This window comes from Topomyia yanbarensis, chromosome 2, assembly GCF_030247195.1.
Source record: "Topomyia yanbarensis strain Yona2022 chromosome 2, ASM3024719v1, whole genome shotgun sequence".
Taxonomy (NCBI): domain Eukaryota; kingdom Metazoa; phylum Arthropoda; class Insecta; order Diptera; family Culicidae; genus Topomyia; species Topomyia yanbarensis.
The window spans coordinates 206,412,993-206,439,517 of record NC_080671.1 but is presented as its reverse complement, the minus strand read 5'-3'; the positions used below and the strand labels follow the sequence as shown (position 1 = coordinate 206,439,517).

The 26,525-nt window shown below is 37.2% G+C and overlaps 1 protein-coding gene across 6 annotated transcripts in view; it reads right to left on the bottom strand.

Annotated features, from left to right (window-relative positions):
• Positions 1 to 26,525, bottom strand: part of LOC131682777 (calnexin-like) — a 95,051-nt gene that overhangs the window by 6,572 nt on the left and 61,954 nt on the right. For 5 of the 6 annotated variants that reach the window (XM_058964510.1, XM_058964514.1, XM_058964515.1 and 2 more), the window contains 3 exons: positions 23,904 to 24,037; positions 23,247 to 23,835; positions 23,044 to 23,184 (listed from right to left, as the gene is read on the bottom strand). In XM_058964510.1, coding sequence (XP_058820493.1) covers positions 23,044 to 23,184; positions 23,247 to 23,835; positions 23,904 to 24,037 — 864 coding nt within the window. Of the gene's footprint in view, positions 1 to 7,606; positions 7,737 to 23,043; positions 23,185 to 23,246; positions 23,836 to 23,903; positions 24,038 to 26,525 lie in introns of all 6 variants that reach the window. The other variant, XM_058964516.1, reaches the window with a different exon arrangement.

Sequence of the window (26,525 nt, the reverse complement as noted above, 5' to 3'; positions counted from 1 at the left end):
ACAAACCTTGAAAACGATTGGTCCAATATATCTTGATTTATGATTTACACCACAAAGCAAGTTTTAAACGAGATACCTCCAGAGATTTTCTGTCACTGGCTCAATTTTTAGTATTCTGCTATGATATTTGAAGAAATACTGTTCAATTGTGCAGTAAATATATGGAAACTGAATGAATATACTAACACTCTCTGTATCGCCAAAATATTTTTTTAAATGCACCATTTTTTATGAATTAACTTTACCCACGTCCACCAACACTCCGTTATGTCTTCGTATCATTGGAAATATGTTTCGAAAACAGAACTTTTCACTATATATGCATACTTTTATTGAATGATTCTTATAGTCACCTTCGCAGGTTAATTCGCCAAAAAAGTTAGATATATGGGTTGGGAAAATGTTAATCGATGCAACAATAACTTGCACCACATTTCCACATGATTTTGTAACATAATACAATCTGTTGAAGAATTAATCGATTGCGTAAATTGACTTCAATTTCATACACTACTCCATCCAAAATAAAATCGATGGTAATTCTGTTACGCATATAAATCTATGGATTATCGTATTGAATTATTTAATTCAGTCGATCCACCATGCTTTCAGGAGTATTGGTTTTATACGTTACCAACTCAGCAGTCTCCGTCAGACGAAGGTTTTTATATTTAATCGAAAAAATAAAGTTCTTTCTACGAATTTTTGCGAGTAAGGAAGTTGCTTAAGGTGTAAATTGATAAAAAATATTCGAAAATTGACAATAACTTTGTTGTTCCGAGAGCTACAGATTCATCGTTGTTATAAAAATGTGTATTTTATCGCTTTTAACAACTTTGTAGAAGACACTTTTAATAATAAAAAGTAATCGTAAAAAGTTATATTCGAAAACTGTTTTGAATGGGTCTATCCCAAGCAAACCTACATATCTCGCTACTGTTACTATATAGAGCTTTAGTATCTTCAGTAAAGATTTTCACAATAATATTTTCTAGAACTTTACTGAAGACAGTGAGCTTCTAGCTAAATTATTTGGAGAAATAAATTTTGTATCTCACTTTTAGGGGATTAATCACTCAATTTATTATATCAAAACATGCATCTATTTATATCCAGAAAATTCTTCGAAAAAATCCATTCTCCAAAACCAATGGATCAGGATTTATTAAATTTTGATCGTGAAGACGTCGTTTTGCAACACTGTGCACCGCATGTGTTGCAATTGAAACTTTGTGTGCCTATTATATTAGTTACTGCGCAACATCGACCCACCACAACTGTGCTTTGGTTGAAAAATTTCATTTAAGCGACCATTGTAGCTAGAAAATATAAAGGAGCAGATGTACCTCGAATTCGAATGATATCAAGGGTTTTCAAACGATTGTGTGTAGAAAAACAGAGCAATTAATTTAATTGCGCTCCAGGTGGTCAAACTAAGAACATTGTCTATCCGCGAGCAAAAATATTTGGTATTTTTAGTATTTTTAAAATATTTCGTTTAGTCCTGATGGGTGTAGCGAAGCGCACCGGGTTACAGCTAGTACATAATACAACTGATAATTTTTACGCCACAATTAGTATAACAAATCTTGCAATAGAAGATAAACTTTCATTAGAATTTTGTTAATCAAAAACACAGTTGCTCTTGGTGATGCGACGAGTATAATATGAATATGAATTATGTTAGAAATCTATTTTCTCACTACTAGGTGGATAAGCTGGCGATCTGTGCATTCAAATACCATCCAACGTCTGTCTCACGATTGAACGCAATGCTTAATCCAACGGATAAATACATCAACTCTGGACAAATTTTCACTTTGAAGTGAATTTACACATTGTTTTGTTTTTGAAATAAACTTGTGTATTAATTTTTGGAAAATAGCTAATTAATTATTAAGTAAATTCACAAAATATTTTTGGAATCGAATTCCTTGAATCACGCCGATGTGTTTTCATACCCCGATATGCAAAATCGGTTTAGTTTTGTCCCTAAAACATCCGTAAACCAATACTCTGTATGCAACGATCTCATTATTAGTTAGTGGAAATTGGTAAGCGAGGAACAAAAATACAAAATTTTTAATATCTCCTCCGTTCGTAAACGGATTTTGACAATCTATAGCTTGTTTGAAAGGTATTTCACAGGCTTTCTAATTAGGTGCACATAATATGGCCGCATTACATTGTTCGAAAGTTATTTGCTTTAAATCCTTTGTTTTTTAATAAAATCATCCATATCTCATAAAGTAAACAACACATCGAAAAACAAAAATAATAGTGTCAAATGGCAACGTTAGGCCTTTCATTTGAAACTAATTTCGTTAAGATCGGTTCAGCGGTTGCTGAGATAATTACATGACATTAGTGCACATACATACATACCCACACACACACATACAGACATTGTCCCAATTTGTCGAGCTGAGTCGATTGGTATATGAGGCTCGGCCCTCCGGGCCTCGGAAAAAGTTTGCAAAGTTTGAGCGAATTCTATACATTTCTTTTGTAAGAAATGTAAAAAAAATAAAAATTTGCTCCGAGTAACTTTTTGGGTCCCATTTAGCTCCGAGAACAACTCTGCAAAATTTTAGCTCGATCGGTGAAACTATATTTGTGCGCCCACAGTTTAAGGTTTACATGGGATTTCGCATGGGAAAATCGCCTTTTGCAAAATAATTCTTCCTGGAGTCGCCCGTTACCTCCTAAAATCAATAGATGTCTGATTTTTATAGGAAATTTGCCTAGGAAACAAAGTCTAGAAGACCGCGAAACGATCTGATACTTGTGGAAAAAGTTATTTAGCAAAACCGATTGATGTGATATGCGATATTATTTTGTGAAAGTTAATTTTCCCATACAAAATCCCATGTAAACTTTAAACAGTGGGCGCAAAAATATATTTTCAGGTATTGAGCTAAGAATTTGCACAGTTGCTCTGGGGCCCAAATGGTACCTAAAAGTTGCTCGGAGCTGGAATCTCATTTTTGCCCCAGCCTATTGGCCACGTCCTTACAATCGCCGAGAAAGGGAAGGAATGTTAGTTCAATATCTACTAGCGAAAGTGCAGGGAACCCATACTACTTTCATAGATATTTCAGGAATAGGAATTTGTGTTAGTAGGGCAGGTTAATTATGAGGAGCTCATTCAAGAACATTTCGTAGGAAATACAGTGTAAAATGAATGTAGTTTACCTAGTGTATTGATTTGATATACATATGCCACATTATACGCGAAAATCATCTGCGACTCATTTTATAATAATCGCAACGCAAGCTGAGCCCAAATAAGACAATTGTTTCAAGTGATAAAGAGCATAAAAAATAATTTGTACGGGAATTACGGGTAAGTAAAACCGACACTGTAGTAAGGTGACCATATCAGACGAGTTAAAACCTAGGACAGTCGAAAGAGAACCTCCCATTTACTTGTTAGTTGCCAAGAAAATTTCTGAGGATCTGGCAGGCAGAGCTCTGCCAGAATTTCTTTCGCAAGAAGACGACCATCGAGCATTTCTTCGGATTTCCACACACGCGGTTCTTGTTACACTACAAACATGGCTTTGAGCTGTTTTTGGAGAAATCTGCAATCATCAATCGAGCGGATGAGATAAAATATATTGAGATCGTCTGCGAAAGACACTAAACACGCGTCATTAATGTGAAGTAGACTTCAACGATCCCATGTAGCTTCCCTGGGTGGCTCCTGGTGTAGAAGTAAATATGAATGCCCGGCAATATCCAACCATTATCCCTCGATCTGTGAGCTAGGATCGAAACAACTGCAACAACTACCCTAAAATTGAAGCGTCTGCTTAATGATTGGTCTATTGTCACTATTAAAAGCTGCAGATAGATTTTGTTGGCTATTTTCGGCAAATTTAAGACTAAGAGACGACGAAATCAATGAAATTGGAAGACGGATAGGTATTCTAGAGTGAATCAGTTATAAACTTAGAACGGAAAACTAGGACTAGGCAGGCTCATATGGACATGACGCCGATAGCTTGGTGTCGATTGAATGCATACGGCACGGCTTGATGCCAGCAGAAGAAATAAATAATGATCGCATGGTCGTTCTAGGAGAGGATTTGTGAAGTTTCTTTTGCCGGCGTCGGCGGTAAGACATGATGATGAGTTATGTTCTGTCAATGACCATGCGGTAGACTTGGGTGCAACGGCCAACTCCTACTTCGCAGAAGGCAAAGAACTCTTACCTTTTCTTTTTGATCATGTCCATATGCGTCTGCCTAGTTCTAGTTTTCCGTTCTAAGTTTATAACTGATTCACTCTAGAATACCTATCCGTTTTGTTCAATTTCATTGCTTTCGTTGTCTCTTAATCTTAATTTGCCGAAAATATCCAACAAAATAGATACAGTAGTAATTTAGATAAAGTTAGATTTATTGTTTCGAATTCATCTCATCAATAATTAGAACTAACTTGGGACTAGTTAGTTTATAATTCCAAACTAGCACCAAAATTGACAGACCAGGCGTTTATTATTTATTTGTTATTGTTATATATCAGTCTGCAATCGGACTGTCTCAACAACCTATTTCTGCAATCTATATGCATTAACTATACACCTACCGTCTCACCACTGAACTTGTTAGTGTGTGCAGTGCTTTATTATCACACCTATAACCGCGCACCCGGATTCCCATGCGCGTTTTGGCGGCTCAGAGGCTGTCCTTCAGTTGCTTAGGGATACATTGCTCCTATACACATCCATACATACATACATTCGAACTTACCAAGTTTTATACGCTTAAATTTGTTATATTTTTGTCAAAAAAAGATTTTTTATAAAGAACGCAATAAAATATTTTTTTCAAAATATTTGCCCTCGCTAGCTATACATTTTTCCATCTCTTGGGTAATTTGTGTATACCACGTCAAAAGAAATTAACGTTTCGAGAAAAACCACTTGTCAAGCCATTTTCGGACGTCTTCGTATGAATCGAAGGTGCTGTTCTCCGAGCGCGTGACCCATTGATGAAAACAGATGATAACCGAAAGCGGCCAGGTCTGGTGAATTAGCGGGATGAAGTGACACCTCCCAGTTGAGTGTCTCCAAGTAGTTTTGGACCATTTTTTACTTGTGCGATGGGGGCTTCTCATGTCTTTGTTCATTGCCTGGCCTTTTTCAAGCAAAGCACGGCGCAATTTTTTTAGTTGTTGGTGGTAGCGGTGAACATTGACTGTTTTTTTAATTTTTTTTTACTTTTTGATAACGTACTGTCACTTAGATGTGTGCGCCGCGCCGTCGCCGCGCCACACCGACGATTGCAGGTAAAAATAGCATATACGCCGGTGCACAGTGGATCCACTCCATACAAAAGCTGGACAAAACCTTAAAAGTAGTTTAAAATGTATGAAAATATCATCTAAGGGTAATTTTAGTGGGCTGAACTCGATTTTGATTAAATTAGGACGCTAAAATAAAAATTAGACAGCCTAGGGTGGTTCTAAAAGTTTTTTTTAAAGTTATCGCCAAAGCTATTAAAAAGATAACAGGTTTATTTGATTTTGATGAAGATCTCAAATCATGCTCTACTATGCTCTGTTCACAGGTGCTCGTACGATGCATACTGCAGCTCAGCCACTCAATACTTTTGCATTGATTTTCAATTCCAATGATGATATGAATATCTCTCCTTGTGGGTACTGACTTGGTTTTGCGTACGAAAACCATATTCCTTCCTATACTTTGCACTCTATGTGTATGCTTTAAAAAGAGGCGTGAGCGTTTTTGCATGAATTCATCAATTTGGAAGTGAATTATTGAGTGAGATTTTGAATTTGATTGTTGATTGTGATAGATTCAATAGGGAGTTTGTACTTGAAAATAAATGTTGCATTACGGGCCATTAACTAAAAATCGGGTAAAAAGAACTTTTCCCACACTCACGTGTTTACTTTACATCGGTCACCAGTAAAGCTAACGACCAATACCTACCAAAGGATTGATGGAAAGATATAATAATAGTTGCAGTTAGTTTGCCTCGTTGGCTTGTATTTATTTGAATTTTTCAATACTGCAGATAACTGTGAAAATGTAGAAACAAGAGTCATAGTTGCAAGACGGTTAAGGCATACTTATATTTGTATCAAGGAAATCGCCCCAAATCCTGAATTTACAAGCAGTGTTCAGAAAAAGAAATCCACCGCTGAATAATAATGCAAAACTTCATGAAATCAAAAAACACCATGCGTCTCCATGAAAAAACTAATTTTACAAATGTCTAAATATCAACCTTCTGCCCAATACGGCGCAGGATGGCACTGTGATTTTTGAAAACTAGATAAAATTCTACGTCAGTTGTACTAGACGATATCCTTCAACACGCTTTTACCGATAAAGAGATGACACTCTGAATGTAAATAAGTCTGCGTTAAACAACATAGTTATATTGATTTTATTAGTAACTTTTTAAATACTCATTATTTCTCAAATCGAAATACACCATTGAATTCCTGAGATGATATTCTATTAGCCTATATGTGTTGTTAGATTAACGTTATAGTACCTGTTAAAGCGAGATGAATTAGAATGAACAAAAACTTTTTGTCACTCAAATTCATGCAGATTTTCAAGACCTTGTACGGTTTAAAAAATGTAGCACTTATATTTTTCAATCGATTGACTCAAAAATTTGGTGAATACCGCTTTAGGTAATGTACATTTAGAAAAAAAAAATATAAAATGTGTGAAAATCGACTATAAATTTTGGAGGTTTTGGCCGGCCCGGCCCCACTGTGCGGCGTGGCGACGGCGTAGATGCTATTTTTACCTGCAATCGTCGGCGTGGCGGCGGCGGCGGCGCGACGCACCCTTCTACTGTCACTTTAGGCCTCCACAAGCATTCTATGCGATTAGAGAGACGATTTCTTCCAAAAGCAAAAAATAGAGCTTCCCGCTTATGCTATTTTTGTGACTAAAAATTAGACCTGAGAACTGCCCATGATCGCATATTTGTCCCGTTTTCTATGGAATTTTCTATCACTATGGGACTGATTTGCGAACCTGGGCAGATTACGCAAGGGAAAATGTAAGTTGTTATATGAAATCACTGATGATGTGTAATGATTTTTGTCTCCTAGATCCGAAGCGGATCAATCGACTGTTAATTGATACGGTAAACATTTATAACTTATTTATCTTATTTCATCTATGGCTTATAACAGACTTCGATTATCCTCGTTCTAGTCAATATACGTATTTATTGCAGTATGGATCAAGCAAATCCTCAGTTTTTTCTACTATCATTATGCTGAGTAGCCACACGCGTGAAAACGCGTGAAGTGTTTCACAACAAGAATCTGCTCATAAAGACATAAGAAATATTTATCCACTATTCCCCATAAAGTTTGCTCGAACCGAATGTCCGCCTGGTTCGACTCGAACAGACCACACCGACACGAAAGGGCTGCCTATCATTTCTAAGAGCCGGTGTGCTTGGTCGAGCTAAATAATCATAAGAACAAGTCTTGAATAATTAACTATCTCTTAGGTGCCAGTCTTGCACTCCTTTCCTGAACTAGCTTCATACCCACGGTAAAAAAAAGTCGACAACTATAGCAGGATCCATATGTCCCTTACCAAAACGAATTGATCTATCAACTTGCAAGTAGGAGCTCATATCTACCAACCAGCCAAGAAGACTTCCAAACCAATGATAATGGACTATGCCAGTCGAAGGCCACAGACTCAGTACCATCTCGTACAGTTCCTGAAAATAGATGTGTGTTAGTGCTACTTACAGATTTCATTTCAATGGTAGTAAGTGTCTCATTCCCTCTTGTAAAACTCGCTTACCGCTGCTCATAGAAAAGATTTCTTTCATTGAATATTCGATTTCAGTCGGAACTCGTATATGATACGCTCAAGGAGTTCTACTGGTTCGAATATAAATTATACATTATATATTATTTTATAAATATTCCCTAATCCTATAATCAACTACGACTGTCTGTCGTTGCAAATGCAGAAACGCTGATGAAATGAATACGTCAGATAATCTTAATTGACCCCCTTCGACACCAGCTTGACCTCACCAAGTTGTAACGCGGGTGGCGGAGTGAAATCTGCCGAATAGGGTTTGAGAACATCTTGAAGCAACATCATGTTGCTCCAAATGTATGTGATATCCAAGACTAACTTGGATAGTTCCATCGAGATTAGTTTGCATACCTTACATAACTAGATTCACTGCTCTCCATTCAACCTTATGAAATTTAATTCTACATAAAATATCAATCATTTAATTCTACATAAAATATCAATTTATGCTGCCCCGCTTAGACGTTTCGGAGATTCATTTTTTTTTTTCAAAATAATATATCATTGCACCGGAATATAGTTTTCTCTCAAAATTTTACTAAACAAACTTAATAAGGTTGTGCATTAGAGTGTTCCAAAGTTGTATGTAAAAAATGCTAAGTGCGGAATTTCAAACCTTGCACCTGAATATGATAGTTTGGGTGGCTAATAATCTTCCCTGAAAATTTCAGCTCATTTGGTACAATAGAAGTGGTTCCGCAAACGGCTCAAAGTTTGTATAGGAAAAATTGACCAAATGTGTGGAGAAACACATCAGTTTCACATTTTCAGACCTAGGTGGCGCTGTAATCGACCAATGTTTTTGTGAGAAAAATGAAGAATCCTCTTGTAACAACAAATCGACTCAAAGTTGATGGTGTCATGGGTTGTAGTTGATGGTGTCATGGGTTGTAGTTGATGGTGTCATGGGTTGTAGTTGATGGTGTCATGGACGTTCGTCTGCAATTTTTCTTGTCAATATTAATGTTTGTGGCACATATAGTATATGACACAATCATTAAAGCGGCCAGGCCAACTGTGCAGCGTACAAAATGGAGATGATTCAAAATTATACGGCAATCAAATTATTCATTTAATGAAGAATTTAATCAACGAATTATTTTGAACCTTGAATAATGAAGAAACGTGGACAACCGTACCAATCGTTTCAATTTGATGGGGGTTTGATAAATCGTTGGGAGTGACTTGGCTAAGAGGGTTAATGTCACTCCTTTGGTCCATTCCTGGGATGGGACAAAAGTATTAACCCTGTCCTGGCTAATGAGCCTAGGATATAGCGTCTTTACTCGCTCTCTGAAATAAAGAAAGAAAAAGGCACAAGAGATGGGTTAACATTTGAACACACACAAAACAAACAAAATCACAAAAACTCAAAAAATCAAATGCGGAAAAACCCCTTTTTTGACGTCAGTCATTCAAGTGTTGTTTGCTAATCAGGATAACTTATTATTCACCCTCGCAACCGCGAGCCTATTTAGTGGTTAGGAACCATTAAGAAAATTTCTCCCTAAAGCCTCTTGAAACTTCAGAACTACAGAGCGAACTCCTGTAATGAAACTACGTAATAGGAAAATAGAACCGACTGGAAACGGCCATTAAGAAAAACAAGCAAATCTGAAATCTTCGAAAACGCCACGAACGATTTGGAATCATGTATTTAATACGGTAAATTGTACCTAATACTTACTGATCTCATTCCCATGGCACGATATTCTACCCGTATACTACTTACAGTTTGTAGCGCAATCATCCATATACGAACTCCAGCTTATAGTGAACTAATTCTTCCGACGATTCGAATTCCTGTTTTTAACTTGATCACCGTGTGACTTCCATCCGCGGCCAGTTTTCAGAGCAGTCACGACAATCTTCGATCACGTACTATGGTAATTCTATTAGGATGCGGGTATTGAACCTGGCATTTACTTATTAACCGGAATACCACTGACGAGCTGGAGGACTTCCCGAAGGCACCACCGTTTTGCTGTATTCGAATGACGCACTGAGGCACTGAGAGGAACATGCATGTTATCATTTTTGTAGCAATTGGCGATAAAAAGACAAACATTTGGCACTTTTTCTAAAAATGGTATATGAAATGTACCAAATCGGTGTACGTTCATTTATAGATGAAGATTGAAAAACAACCGTTTTCGGTTCCTTCCGACGGGAGTTATAACCGTCCTCCGCATAATAACATCTTGCTTTTCAATATTTTGAAATGTGCTCCTTTTTTAAAAAGCTTTGATCTGGGGTGAAAATGTCCCCATCAAAGAGTAAGAGTGAAGCTGTACGGTAGAGTTAGTTTTTAGTTCGTAACTTACGAATAACTATTTAAACACTTCAAAGGCATGAATAGAAAAATTACTAGAACACACCACTGATCAAACCAAATTTGTGACGTGTGCTAGTGAGCATGTAACTTCGTGTGTATACATTCGATTGTATAACCGTGTGGTCGGGTCATTTGGATATTCGCGAGAATTTTTGAATGTTCACACAAACCGCGAGTCTGATGCTTAATGTTGAGTGTACGGTTCAGATACTAGAAGAGAGGGAGTTGTACCGTATCAGTAGAGCACTCGGCAATCACGCCCCGAAACTTGTTGTGCGGTGTACATTACGTGTCATATTTTTGGGATTGTCCAACTGAAGGCATGTACGTAGGCTGCTAGGACCGAGAGTATGAGTTTTCGGACGTGACCGATCCATGATCGCGTGGAAACGCGCATTAGATATGACCCAATATATATGTTAGCTAGAGGTCTTTGCCTACTGCCTAGCGCCACCTGGTGGCAGAATTCTGCGTTAGTCTGTCCTTCATCGGAAAGCCCTTGACATTCTGATCCAGTTTTCCGAAGACACTACCCTTCAATATGGTCAGCATTTCGTGTTATTAAAAGTTGAAATTCATGTAGTTACATATCTACCTCATGCAAATCGTGCGTTCATCATAAGCCGTTTTTTGCCTTTCTTATATAGAAAGGTTATGCAATCACTCTGAAAAACGTCAACCTAATCCCGGCCCGGAGGGCCGAGTGTCATATCCCATTCGACTCAGTTCGTCGAGATCGGAAAAAGTCTGTATGTGTGTGTGTATGTATGTGTGTGTATGTGTCTGTATGTGTGTGTATGTGTGTGTGTGTATGTATGTGCGTATGTGTCAAATAATGTCACTCATTTTTCTCAGAGATGGCTGGACCGATTTGCCCAAACTTAGTCTCAAATGAAAGGTGCAACCTTCCCATCGGCTGCTATTGAATTTTGGATCGATCGGAATTCTGGTTCCGGAATTACGGGTTTCAGAGTGCGGCCACACAGAAATTTCTCATATAAACTATAGGAAAAATTAAAAACTGAATTTTTATTTTTGATGCTAAATGTGTTCAAGGTGCATGAAACGTCGAGATTTGATGCAAACTCGAAAAAAAAATTTGACTACGATTCACTTTTTTGGATTTTGGCACATTTTTGCCTTTCTCATATAGAAAGGTTATGCAATCACTCTGAAAAACGTCAACCTAATCCCGGCCCGGAGGGCCGGGTGTCATATCCCATTCGACTCAGTTCGTCGAGATCGGAAAAAGTCTGTATGTGTGTGTGTATGTATGTATGTGTGTGTGTATGTGTGTGTATGTGTGTGTGTATGTGTGTGTGTGTATGTGTGTGTATGTGTGTGTGTATGTGTGTGTGTATGTGTGTGTGTATGTGTGTGTGTATGTATGTGCGTATGTGTCAAATAATGTCACTCATTTTTCTCAGAGATGGCTGGACCGATTTGCCCAAACTTAGTCTCAAATGAAAGGTGCAACCTTCCCATCGGCTGCTATTGAATTTTGGATCGATCGGAATTCTGGTTCCGGAATTACGGGTTTCAGAGTGCGGCCATACAGAAATTTCTCATATAAACTATAGGAAAAATTAAAAATAGAATTTTTATTTTTGATGCTAAATGTGTTCAAGGTGCATGAAACGTCGAGATTTGATGCAAACTCGAAAAAAAAATTTGACTACGATTCACTTTTTTGGATTTTGGCACATTTTTGCCTTTCTCATATAGAAAGGTTATGCAATCACTCTGAAAAACGTCAACCTAATCCCGGCCAAATTTTTTTTCGACTCGTTTAGGGTTTCTGGATTTTAACAGGGGCGTAGTTGATGGTTTACGGAGAGGGGTTACACCCCCCCCCTCTACTGTTCGCGCCCCTCCTTTAAAAATCTCCTTAAATCACCCCTCAGACCACCACCCCATCCAGCCCTCATACCCCTCCCTTTCAACCCCCTCATCTTTAAACCACCACTGTATCACAAAGCATACCAATTTAAGCTGGGGAGTCGTTCGTTCATGGGACTTTCGCCCTCTTCACATACCCAGCCCCGCATGACAAAATGAGTTAGCAAGCAGATAACATTGATCTAATGATGATTAGGCTAATGGAGTATGATATTTTTTTGTTTCAAGTGTTTCACCGTCGACACGTAGCTCATCAAGTTCGTGGCTGGCATGCCATTGTGTATAAGTGCAAAGTGTACTAAGAATGTAATGGACATTTCCACAATTATGTTGAACATAAAAAGCCTCCGTGCCATAGTTTAGAGAAATGAGAAAGGCACAATTGCACCGCTAGGTGGATTAAAACAGGTTTTTCACTTTCGACCGAGCCACTCCAACTACAACCCATGACACCATCAACTTTGCGCGCTTATAACTTTGTCAGATGTTGTTGGATTGACTTGCAGTCTTCACGAGTCGATTTGTTGTTACAAGAGGATTCTTCATTTCATTTTGTTATTTGTTATTGTTATTTATCAGTGTGCAATCGGGCTTGAGACACAACCTATTTCTGCAACCTATGTGCATTAACTGTACACCTACCGTCTCATCGTTGCACTTGACAGTGTGTGTAGTGCTTTATGGTCACACCTACGATCGCGCACCCGGCTTCCCATGAGCGTTTTGACGGCTCAGAGGCTGTCCTTCAAGGTTGTATAATTTTCATTCGCCTGAATGCGAATTGAACTCATCTGCCGAATGGCTTTCGGTGCTAGATTTATCGGAAGGCAATAATTGAAAGAACCATCGCAAAGATTGAAAACGAGAGCCGAAATCAAGCTCGAGAGAGTGAGAGCGACGGGAGACAGAGAATAAACTAACTCACAGCACATGTTCATTCATAGTCATTCTCCTCAGACCATTTTCGTTTAGGGTGTGAGTCCACACTCGCACGAATTTTTGGAGCCAAGAATCATGAGAATGAAATTCGCAATAATTGAATGAATCACTTTCGCGTGAACGCCATTTCGATGCCGGTGCTGTTGCTGTTATTTTGCGCGTGGGTTATAAGTATCTACCTAATTTATTTTCTTGGAAAACAAACATCAGAATACTGCCAGCGGCTGGTGGCCATAAAGTGTTCTGCCTCGCTTCCCTGAGTAGGAAGGAACTGATTCTAACGGTCTGCTGCCGTCTCCGGGAATCAAAATACTGCGTGAAAAATTACCCGATATACTAAATGAAAGCGCGCACGTCTGTCGTGAAATGGAGCGCAGTGTGCAAGGCATTCCAATAACATAAATCATAAATCAATTTGGCGGAAAAACATCGCATGTGAATCAATGGTTTGTAAATTAAGGGGTTACACCACTATAGAGCGAGAAAATAGAGGTATATTTCGGGAATTTTTCTTGATGCACTAAATAGATGAATTGAGATCTAGTTAAATGGGATTTATAACATAACAAATTTAATCGAGTAATTTCATCACAAGATGGAAAAATCAATTTCGAAAATACAGTATGATTCCGTTTTTGGCACGTACACTTTTTGACATGCTCCCTTTTTGGCACACTCCGATTTTGGCAACAATTGGGTTCCGTTTTTGGCAACATTCTTGTTGTACTTAGTCTTTTAAAAATTTACAATAGATATTTTTTGTATCAATTGGTATCACATTTGACTTTATTTCCAAACATTGGAGTCATATAAACCCTTAAAGGCGCCATTCAATTTTTTATCAAATTTTGTGAAAATTGACTCATAGCTTCAATACATTACTGTGATAATTTTGAGATGGTTTTCGCAATATTGTTTTAAAACAGCGTTATGCATTTAAGGGTTAACTAAATTTTACACTATACGTGTTGTATTTAATGATTACAATAAGTATACAAATGAATTATTTATGTATAACTGGTAGCAGTGTAACTAGTGTCTCAATTTTTATAATAAGACCCAGAGTCTTTGCAATTTGAGAGTCAAGTACAGAGGAATGCGCATGCACGCATAATAAGACTAGTTCTGGAGAAAATTTTCAATAGAACCTTAGTAACATTGTGATCCTCTTTCTCTTTCGATTATTACGACTTCACTACAAAACTTGGCACTAAATTTCTAGTACATATCAAAAGCTGACCATAGTGCGTCCCAAAGCCGTATTTAGGAATACAAAACTAATAGCCCCCAAATAGTTTGTTTTAGCTTTATGTCTTTGGCAAATTTGTTAGTTTTTTTGGTGATTTTTTCAAATGAATGGAATTAGGGTGGTCCTTGTGGTTAGGGTGTTCAAAGTATCGACTGTTTAGATGTGTGAAGTTTACCTGCGCAATGCCCTACAACATAATAACACAAATAAATTGAAGCAAAATTGCTGAATAAACAGGTCGATGTATAATGGTTAATTTGTTACATTTTTTTAAAAAGATTTGAGGTAGAGTGGCTCTTGAAAAATCGGGTTGCTTTCCTCTCAAATGCATTGTTCTAGAGATTTTTGAAACTTTCAATGGAGCATATTTTTACCGTAGCAATGATGGTTCGATCCATTTTGTTTGAACAGTTGCAAGTGATTTATACAACAAAAATGTTTTTTTTTAAACTACATATCTTCAAGCATTGTGATTCGATTTTCAATCTATCAATTGCATTTGAAAGATCAACGATTGGTTCGTATTTATTTTTTATAAGAGCTGTTTTTTAAACAAAATTGTTCATTAATTGAGATAACAGCCCCAGAAGCGAAATCAACACGACCATGCAGTGAATTGTTTGAGTTTTGACGTTCAGTGGACCGAATAAGAGCGATTCGGATTAACTGTTATGTGTCCGACGCGGTACCCGGGTACCTTTTTGGGTTTCAATTGATAAAAATTCCTATGTTTTATCCATAGCTGGAAATTGAAACTTTGTGACATCTTAGAACTTCACTATGTCAAGCTTTTGGGTTAATAATATTGTTGATATATTAAGGGGGAGTTAAGAGGGGAACCTTAGTAACATTGTGATCCTCTTTCTCTTTCGATTATTACGACTTCACTACAAAACTTGGCACTAAATTTCTAGTACATATCAAAAGCTGACCATAGTGCGTCCCAAAGCCGTATTTAGGAATACAAAACTAATAGCCCCCAAATAGTTTGTTTTAGCTTTATGTCTTTGGCAAATTTGTTAGTTTTTTTGGTGATTTTTTCAAATGAATGGAATTAGGGTGGTCCTTGTGGTTAGGGTGTTCAAAGTATCGACTGTTTAGATGTGTGAAGTTTACCTGCGCAATGCCCTACAACATAATAACACAAATAAATTGAAGCAAAATTGCTGAATAAACAGGTCGATGTATAATGGTTAATTTGTTACATTTTTTTAAAAAGATTTGAGGTAGAGTGGCTCTTGAAAAATCGGGTTGCTTTCCTCTCAAATGCATTGTTCTAGAGATTTTTGAAACTTTCAATGGAGCATATTTTTACCGTAGCAATGATGGTTCGATCCATTTTGTTTGAACAGTTGCAAGTGATTTATACAACAAAAATGTTTTTTTTAAACTACATATCTTCAAGCATTGTGATTCGATTTTCAATCTATCAATTGCATTTGAAAGATCAACGATTGGTTCGTATTTATTTTTTATAAGAGCTGTTTTTTAAACAAAATTGTTCATTAATTGAGATAACAGCCCCAGAAGCGAAATCAACACGACCATGCAGTGAATTGTTTGAGTTTTGACGTTCAGTGGACCGAATAAGAGCGATTCGGATTAACTGTTATGTGTCCGACGCGGTACCCGGGTACCTTTTTGGGTTTCAATTGATAAAAATTCCTATGTTTTATCCATAGCTGGAAATTGAAACTTTGTGACATCTTAGAACTTCACTATGTCAAGCTTTTGGGTTAATAATATTGTTGATATATTAAGGGGGAGTTAAGAGGGGCTCCTGAATTTTTTTTACTACGTAACAGGCCGACGTGGGTACCCGGGTACCCACAAAACTGAAATGCCAATAACTAAGGTAATTTCCAACCGATTTTGATGTTTTTGGGTGTTTTGGATTCAGGAACTCATCCGCTTTTGGGCTCGGTAAAAAGAAATCGGGTTACTTCATTCGGTTCCCGGGGATCCCGATTTCCGGAAGCAGGTTCCAGTACTGGGATGCTATTTGTGAACTTCAATGGAATACTAGCAATATGGGTATCAAAATTCTTGGAATTGCATCAGTAGGCTGTATCTCGTGGTTTTGGAACCATTTGGTTAATTGACCCCGGAACGGACATTCCGGAGCAGGTATGTGGGGCCGTGAGTGGCCATTCCATTCCAATTCCATTTCTTAAATTGCCATAGTGTTCCTTATAGTTTCCTTATAGTACATTTTTGGTGTAGAACCGGTCTGATCGGCATTTCGCCCTAGGCCAAAAATGCGTGCCCCCCTCAACCCAAATTTTTAACTAGGACGAATTAGCGATTGGGCGCCATTTAAACTCCTTTTTAATATTAAAATAATTATTTAGTATCATTCAGTATCATTATTATTATTATTGGTTATAATGCATTCTTACCTTTACTTTTCCATAATTTACCTTGAGGCAGATATTTACCGCTTATTGCTATTTCATATTCCTTTGCCATTGCAAATCTCTTCTTTAGATTTCAGATTTTAATTTTTTTCTCCTCTTTGTTAGTCCTTTTTCCGTTCTGTTAATAAGCTTCTTCTGTGTCCACGATTTTATGAATTATTCCGCTCGTACATGAAAGAGAGATTAGTAGATACGCAGATTTCTTGAATGAATATTTCTTTTATGGGACTGATGTGAACTCTTCTAGAATGTTTAAGTTGATTTGTACCAAGTTGTTAATATGACATCTTGTTGATAGTATGAATTCATATTTTTGTTGAGGTCGCTGGCCGTGCATTGAAGAATGCCTAAAACTCTGAACTAGGCCCCGTCGAGTCCAGTCCGTCATCTGTCCGTCTCGTCCTGTCGTGTCTGGGGCTTCCAGGTTACGTGCATTCACCAGACGAGACTAGCTTATATCAGCCTAATTGTGCACTGGTTTCGTAGAATCGAGGCGATCATCGAAATGATAGAGCCTACGAGTGAATGCACTTGGCCCAGTCACCTGTCGAGCATTTGTATATTTGCGTGTGTGAATGTTTACGTGTGTATGGGAAGTGTTGCATGTTGAGATATGTGTGTTACCTGTAAATAATATGTTAATACAAATATGCATGATGTTAGAATAAGACATGTGTAATATGCTACTTACAGTTTGTTGTTCATTCCTACTTATCTGATTCAATTGAGTATGAGAGTACATCTCAATTCTTCTAAAACCTGGCGACGTCTAATGGCAGCGAATAGTCATTGTTGACAGCAATGTTGCCCTTTTATGTTAAATTATCTCGGAGAAGTCATCAGAGGAATATGACGCATGAGATCGAAAATAAATAAAATAAAATAAAGAGTAGAGTTAGTACTGTTATTGAATATTAATTGAACAACACATGTACCACGCAATAAAACTACTTGGAATCGTCCAAATGCCAGAAAATGATATATATTTACCATTAACGACAATTAATTCCGTTAGAAGTTTCTCATGCCATGCTGGACGGGAATGGATGATTGACGTGCATCGGTAAATCAATCGTACCTTCATTTATCCAATCCGAATGAATCAAATCGAATGCACGAATTGAACACCAGTAAAAAGTGACCAACGAATCCCAAGAAGGATCACCCACTGTTCCATCATATAAGCCAGTTCTGCATCCATTCCCTGGTCCACATGTTACAAATACTCAGACGCCCACATACACAGATAGCACACAATTGTACACTAGTACCAAAAACTACAATTATTACAACACAACACAACTAATAGGGTTCTACTGTTATTTTTTTTTAATGCTCCTGTGCACGTTGCCGAGGTCGACCGATAAATCGACACACAATGACTTCCACTGCGAGCCGTGCTCACAAAGACTGCCGTTAAGCTGTTGAACAATGTCTGCAAACACAGCCCACAGAAAAAGTCAATCCACGGCAACCCGCCAATCGGCCACGCCAGTGTGCACAGGCTCTTAGTTGACTGTTAGTTTGAGCTGGTGCAGAGTATGAAAAAAACACAAAACATAAAAAAGGCCCATAAGCCCTCTCGGTTTCCTCGATGCACCACTATCGAGGCGCAATGCAATAACCATCCTAAAGCTGGTGTCTGCTCAAATATGCTTGAAGATGTTTGCAATACCGTCAAACCCGTCAACCTAGGAGAGGGCATTTTTTAAATTGCCATAGGGTTCCGTACCAATAAATAACAGACTTCCGTGACAATTTGAAGAGTTTTGATACTCATATTGCTAGGACATTATTAAAATTTACAAATCATATCCTAGTACTGGAACATTACCCCGGAAAATCCTGATTACCAAGCACCAGATGAATTCATCCGCCTCAGTTTTACAAATTAAAAATTGAACGAGTTCCTGAATCCAAACAATCTAAAAGTGTTCAAATCAGATAAAGGAAGCCATAGTTATGAGCATTTCAATTTGTGAGTACCCGGGTACCCACGTTGGCCTGTTAAAGGTGTTTTTTTTTTGTTGGACACATAACGGTTCAATGATATGTTATTCATATATTGCTTTCGTCTTCTATTTATTAGGATATCATTAGATACAAAATATCCAAAAGCACATTTTAGGCAGTCATTTTTTTAATCAACAGTGGTGTAATAAATAACAAAAAAGATTGGATCTATATTGAATTTTCTCAAAGCATACATACTTTCCATCAACATCATCTATCTAAGAAAAGCGTCTCGTATGGAGCATAAAGTAGCCAAACTGACAACAATTGGGTAATCTGAATTTTGTTTCTCGCAAAAACTTGATTCGTGGAAGTCGATCTGTAAAAAAAATCTTTATAGTGTTATGGAGAATAAACTTCTTAAGGGGAGGTTATTTTTTCTTTTGGACGTAAATTAGGTAAAGTTTGAAATTGTTTGTGGTATAATTTCTCAAGGACCGACTGGATACTATATTGCTCTCATATACAAATCATTCTTTTCGATAAATTTGCTACATTTATAACTCAACTTGTTACGAAAACAGCATTGCAATAAAATTCTGTTATTTTGTGTGATATGTGTAGGAAAAATTGTGAATGTTAAACTTAATGTAATACACAGAACTGTGATTATATATGACCAATTTGATGGAAGCACTAACAAACTTCGTTAGTTAATTCAACAATAGCTTACGATGATAGAATACATATAAAAATACATTAAGTGAAAATCAGTTAAAATGTCAGTTTAAATACAATTTATAATATTTCAAATTATACGGTTCATCAAAGTCAATACATTCTAAAATATGGTTCTTCTACCTTGTAGAACCCGTATTGCAACGTATAATTTATATGTTAGTGTTGAAAATAGTTAGCTACAATAATCACCTATAATTTGCTTGCGAAAATTGGAAATAGCGCCATCGTTATTTTGTTCTGCAAAAATTCTTACTGACGATGGCGGTAATGTATATATTTTCACATTCAATTTCTGTTTCCGACTCTGCACTTGCTAGAATAGTTTGCATTGGACCTGTAGACACAATTTCCGAATAAACCCGTCTTAAGCAATATACTGTGCCAAATATTTGAAAAAGAAAAAAAGTTTTGATGAACATTAGCAGTTTAAAAACACTATAGCACAGTGACTATAGTATCGTGTAGTCATGAGTTTGCAGAGAATACAAAATATTTCCTTATATTATTATAGACCGAAAAATGGCGGCAATTTCATTCCTATCACCCATATCCTTTTTGAATGTAATGGCTCGTGATTATGGTTAGTGGGTAATGCTTGATCAACTTGTAATAAGAGGGCTACCCAGTGCTATGGGTGGTGGACCTGCTGCAATGGTTGGTAGTAATACACACACACACACACATCATTGGATGCGCGATAATTTCTTTCCACTGCACACGTTCGAACGCTACGCATCTGGTAGCCTGTTTATATACTGACTCTTTATCCAGCAACCAAACACAACACACATTCTTACAAAAAAAATTCTCACGAGTGGCGAAAATCGCATTCGCATGAAAATGCTGCCTCCAGATTCAGTGAGCGTGGCATTCGGAAGAATTTGCTTCATCCATCGAACGAAATGCTGTGTGAACAATTCTAAGCTAGATTGTGCCAGCCTTTACTCAACAACGCCACTCATCAGGGATTGTATTCATCGCATGAACAGATAGCTGGGGATGAACAAACTATTATGAGATTCGATGTGTGAATCATCACAGCACAAAGCAAAGAAAAAATGACGTTCACTCAGCAATCAACAAGCTTGCTTTCCTTCCATGTTGCTCAGGGATACATTGCTCTTATACACATCCATGCATACAGGCATACATACGGGCTTACATTCATACATACATTCATACATACATACAAACTATTTGGCGCAAGTTCAGAGCGTGTAACGTCGTGTCATCTAGTCTGTCAGCCTATGGAAAATCATCTTACCATCGCCTTGGGGTCAACGTCATATTAGCAAATTTCGCATTGAATCCGCTTCTGCCTCTTCCTAATCTCCTTTGTGTCTCCTAGGTCCGATGCGGATCAATCGACTATTAATTGAAACAGTAAACATACTAGCAGTATTAGTCCTTACTCGCGAATATTTTTCCTACAACTGTGCTGTTTCTTCTCTATCTTATAACATAACTCGATTATCCCTGTTCTAGTCAATATACGAATTCATTACATTATGGACCAGGGAAACTTTTAATTCTTCTATTATTATCCTGAGTAGCTATACCAGTGAAGGTATTTTAGGATTTCGCAAAAAGAATCCTTGCCAATAAAGGCATAGGAAATATTTATCCACTATCCCCCATAAAGTTTGCTCGAACCGGATGTCCGCCTGGTTCGATTCGAATAGACACACCGACCCGAAAGGGTTGCTTATCATTTCTGAGAGCCGGTGTGCTTGGTCGAGTTTAATAATCATAAGAAGAAGTCCTGAATAATTAACTATCTCTTAGGTGCCAGTACTGCACTCCTTTCCTGAACTAGCCTCATACTCACGATCAAAAGAGTCGACAACTTGTAGGATCGACATGTCCCCCACCCAAGCGAATTGATCAACTTGCAAGTAGGAGCACATATCTACCAACCAGCTAAGAAGACTTCAACGAATCAATGAGAATGGACCATGCCAGTCGAAAGCCACAGGCCCAACGCCATCTCGTACAGTGTCATTGCCATTTCTCAGCCCACACCCTGGCAGACATCCGCCCATCTAGACTCTGTCAAGATGAGAACCTACAAAGCCTAACTGTTCGTAAGTGCTAGTCCGTATAGATTTTGGTTTGCTGAATCGAAACAAGAAAAGCAAAATAATTTTGATTAGTATCGTAGATATAATAAATAATTAAACGATTTCTCATCTGTTGTTTGTTTCCTTGTTCGTAGTCCTCCTTCCTGTTCCTGATCTGTTTGGGCTATTGGCTTTCCGTTTCCTTGGCCGTCACGTTCTCTTGCACCGAGTTGCATATATTGTAGCAAGAGAAACAAATGAAAAGGCAAAACAAAAAAATGAAAATAAATGCGAAATGCTCTCCTTCCAGACCCCGAACATAACCCTTACTTTCCCTTTGCTTATTATTTCGGTACCAGTCAGGAAGAACTGGCATCACATGTGATATTTGGTTACGGAAAATGATTTCCTGAGCAGACAATCAAATGAAAGAAGATTGCCAGGTAATTAGAGCACTTTCTGCACCAGTTATCATATCGCATTTGTAGATACACATATTAAGTGTATCTACTATACCATATGATGGCCGGAAGGATAGATAAGCAATCCAAGCTCCCCTACAAGAGGATTCTTCATTTTTCTCACGAAAAACATTGATCGATTACAGCGCCACCTGGATCTTACAATGTGAAACTGATGCGTTTCTCCATACATTTGGTCAATTTTTCCCATACACACTTTGAGCCATTTGCGGAACCACTTCCAGTGTACCAAATAAACTGAAATTTTCAGGGAAGCTTATTAGCCACCCAAACTGTCATATTCAGGTGCAAGTTTTGATTTCGAGATTTAAGGTATTTTGGGCCAGGCTAGTCTTAGTATTAGTAATAGTGATTCAAATTCGTTCGTTCGGTCAATCACGACCTACTGCGATTATAACCTCCAAAAATTTCAGAACGATTAATTCAACCATATTCAAAATATGTTGCATTCTACGAAGTCACTTTTTGCAAACGTCGATACCGAGATAATCACGCTTTGTGCGGATTATTTATATTTCAATGAATACGCGATAGAACGGGGAATGGAAAATAGTTTAATAAATAGTTGATGCTGCAACTGCAAAATGCCGCGCAAAACTAATATAAGGTTCCAACAGGTATCTGGAAAGACACCATCACTAGTGTTTATAGCAAACGTTACCTTGCATCGACAGGCGTGCGCTCAGCATGCTCTTCAGAAGTAGCGTGCTACTGAAAACTGCAATTTCATTTTCCTACTCAAATTACCATGAAAACTTGAGTACATACTATTGGATATGTACTTCAAAGATATGCAATAATTTTTTCACATATCTTTTCTTTAGCACAGAGTAATATAACTATAATAGCATATTATAATAACCACTAATCTGCCAATTCAGCACAAAAAACTGGAGGCTTTTTCGATTGTGAATGGTGATCAAAGTGTATTTTTCCAGAAATTCCACTCTGAGCGAGATAATTATGCTGAAAATATTGGTGTCCGTGCACGGTACTGAACCGTCACTGAATCGGATGGGAAAGGTGTAAATTTGGCTTTAACATTCCGGTGGTCGCGCTAAGTTTTATAACACGAGCGGTTATTAAATGGAATACAATTCCTATTTTTTAAAGATTACTTACTGCTTCACGGTCGATAAGTTTTCGTTTCAAATCATAGGTTGACGCTGCCCACTCTCGTGCAACATTTTCATCGTCAGTAATGATCAGATTATCGAATAGTATGTCACTAGACATAGACCATAGTTCAATCCCAATGGCTGCCTGAAAAGTAGAACATTAAAAACATTAATTTTAATTTTTAAAATTCATGCTAAATTCTTTACAATAGATGTCAATTTGAAGGGATTTGTGTCTTCGAAAAAGTCCGGATTAGGGATCTTTCGAGGGGCCCATTTGCCTTGGTAGTTTGGATTATCGATCAACGGAGCACGCCACTTGCCCTTATAGGTCGGATTTGAAATAAGAGGAGCTTTCCAGAGACCACATCCAACAGCTTTTTCGCATGCCGGGTTAGCAATTAGGGGCGCTTCCCAATCACCATCCATTTCCAAGTCCCAATCGGCTGGCTTCTCAGCATTTGGATCCGGAACCATTTCTTCGACTTCATCAAGCCATCCTTCTGGTTTGGAAGCATTTGGATCTGGAATTTGAGGTGGTTCGTCTTCATCCCAATCCTCGGGTTTCCTCGCATCAGGATCAGGGATTTTTTCTCTTTCATCCCAATTTTCCGGCTTGAAATCTTCTGGATCGTCAATTTCCTTAGGAGGATTTACAGGTGGAGTGAACTCAGTGAACAGAGATCCTTCATTGATTATCTTGTGATCGAATCGAATGAGGTAGGTATTGTCGGGACGCAACACGAGCTGATAGAGATGAGGTTGCTTATCTTTAAACGGATCATCAAGACGATCCCTGTTAAAAAAATGTAAGAAACAAACACTTATGCATTCAAGTTATTTTTGTGAGTGTGTAGTACTTACTTTGACTTTCTACAGTGCTTCTCTGTAATTGTACCATTAATGGGATTAACGTGTCGGAAAATAAAATGCAATTTAATATCGTTGCCACATTTGTCCGGTCCGAACATAATTGTGTAAGGAGTTTTATCTCCAAACTGTAAAAAAAGAATGAATTAAAAAGGTAATTAGTGTTTTTTCTCTAAAAACCTTTTTCGCAGCATTTAAGCTTACTGCTAAACAATGAAAAATCACTAAATACACTCCAAATATATGCTTAACTAATTGAGGGTTATCCGTAGTCAGTAGACAAAAAAACTCAAGCAAAAAAGTATTTTAGTATTTTTTTTTAAATTTTCCAATTCATGTTATTTTACAAATAAATTAAATTAAATTTAATTCCAACCGAAATCACTGGCACAAGTCGCTCGAAAATTTTGCCATTTTCATTGTTTCATTGATTTAACAATGTTTTATCTCGATAAAATACATTTAAAGATATAGTATTAGTTGTTTATTGAGGGCCAAAAATGGCCATTTTCAAGAAATTTTCGAGTTTCAATTGCAAAAAAAAAATCTAATATGGAAACAGCTTTTATTTTGCATAAAAAACATGAATTTCACATCAATACTCATTGTTATGATCCTTAATACACCCAAAAAATAGCCATCCTCAGCAAAAAATCTTTATATTATCACTGTTGGCAATTTATTCATATTATTTAGAGAAAATATTAAGTTATCAACTAAAACCAAAATTTAAAGAAAAGCAATGCTGACCAAACTGAATAAAAGGGCAAATGACCAACTAGGTAAAAGCCCCAATAAACATACATGTAAATTGAATAACCATAGCTGATTTTCAGTTCTATAAAAATGGCCCAATTCTTGTAATTTCCGTTTTAATTGATTGATTACATGATTTTTCACTAAATAATGTTCAAAAATTTCCAACAGTGATAGTAAAAAGTTTTCAAAAATATGCAAAAAATGACTATACGTTGGATGTATTCAGGATCTATCATTGAGGTGGGTAATGTCAGAGACATAACCGGAGTGAAGTAGAATACACTTTAGTTTGTTAATACGAATGCTACAATTTTGACTATCTTCTGATAGGTTGTATTAAAACCAGCTATTTCGTTATTTCTAATGGAAATATCGAAATATCGGTACACGTACATCGAAACCTAAAATATTTATCCTCATATGGTAACCCTGAAAAGAGCATTTAATGAGAGTGAAACAATTCATTTGGCAACAGCAGAGAATCGGATATACTTGTTCCGTTATTTCGCTATTTCCATTAGAAACACCGAAATAACTTATTTTAATAAAACCTTTCTGAAATTAGTAAAAATTGCAGCATTCGTATTAATAGCTTAAAATGTATGCTACTTCATTTCGGTAATGTCGTTGACATTATCTACCCATTTTTTTATCTATTTGCAAAACAAAAACCGATATTTAATCCACCACAAATTTCCAAAAAATTCTCATTTCTAGCTTTAAAAAATATGGGTGGGTAATGTCACAGTTTTTAATGGTAGAGTTGCGTAAAGAGGATTGGCTGTCGGTGGAAGATTATTAACACTACTCAGCGTTGTTCCGGTGTTTGAAATAGTGCCAAACTTAAATATCAGTGCACATATATTTTTTTTAAACAATTTTATCTTTAATCGAAATATTCCTAATTTGAAATAATGTTAAAATTACATCATTGAATTTTTTCTCGAAATTATAATCACATAATAACGATACTCCCCATACACTCTATCATTGTTATTCTTCGTGTCCGATAGGTAGACATTTGGAGTGTTGTGCAACTGTTCTTTATAAACTGTGGGTAATGTCTGCGACATAACCAGAGTGTCGTGACTACACTTCGGGGCGTTAATTCAAATCTAATGATATTGAAAGTAATCACGTTTGAATGGAAAATTTTCAAATGATTTGCTATGATAATTATGGTTAAGAAATTAAAAATTAAAATTGGGAATTCTTTCCATCATCAACTATTTTTCTTCTTTTCAAATCTGCAACATTCTTTGAAAATATTGTTGAAATGTTATTGATGAAAAACTAAAAATACGTTTGGCAACACTGCCCACTAAATGGATGGTTGGGAAAAGACGCGTATTCGTTTAGGTTATGCTAGTATTAGTAGCAGAAAGGAATGAAAAAGCGCATGGCACGAAAACGAGCGAGCAAGAGAGTGATAGTAGTGCGTATTCGCGCTACTATACTAAATATTGGTCGGTCGGTTTTCTCACCATTCGTTGAAAACCAGAATAGCTGAAATTTTCGCGTCATAGGCTCATAGCCCGTACCAAACAGACCGTCCGAAAGCAGTCAGCAACGAAAACCATCCGCGAAAGTACCTCAACCCCTGATGACGTTGAGAATCCAAATGCTACGGAACAGGAACTGTCACCCTGTGAGAAAGTCGCCGCTATCGGAAGTGAACGGAATTTTCCACGATAAAACAAACAAATGGTCCTTTTCAGGCCCAAATTAAATATATTGCAAGAATTTTTAATTGAAACTTCATAATACTTCGCTTGTCAGACTGCTCAGGCTAGGAACATGAGAAATAGTATTAACGGAAAATTTGCACTAATAATTCTTCACAAGCTGATTTTGTTA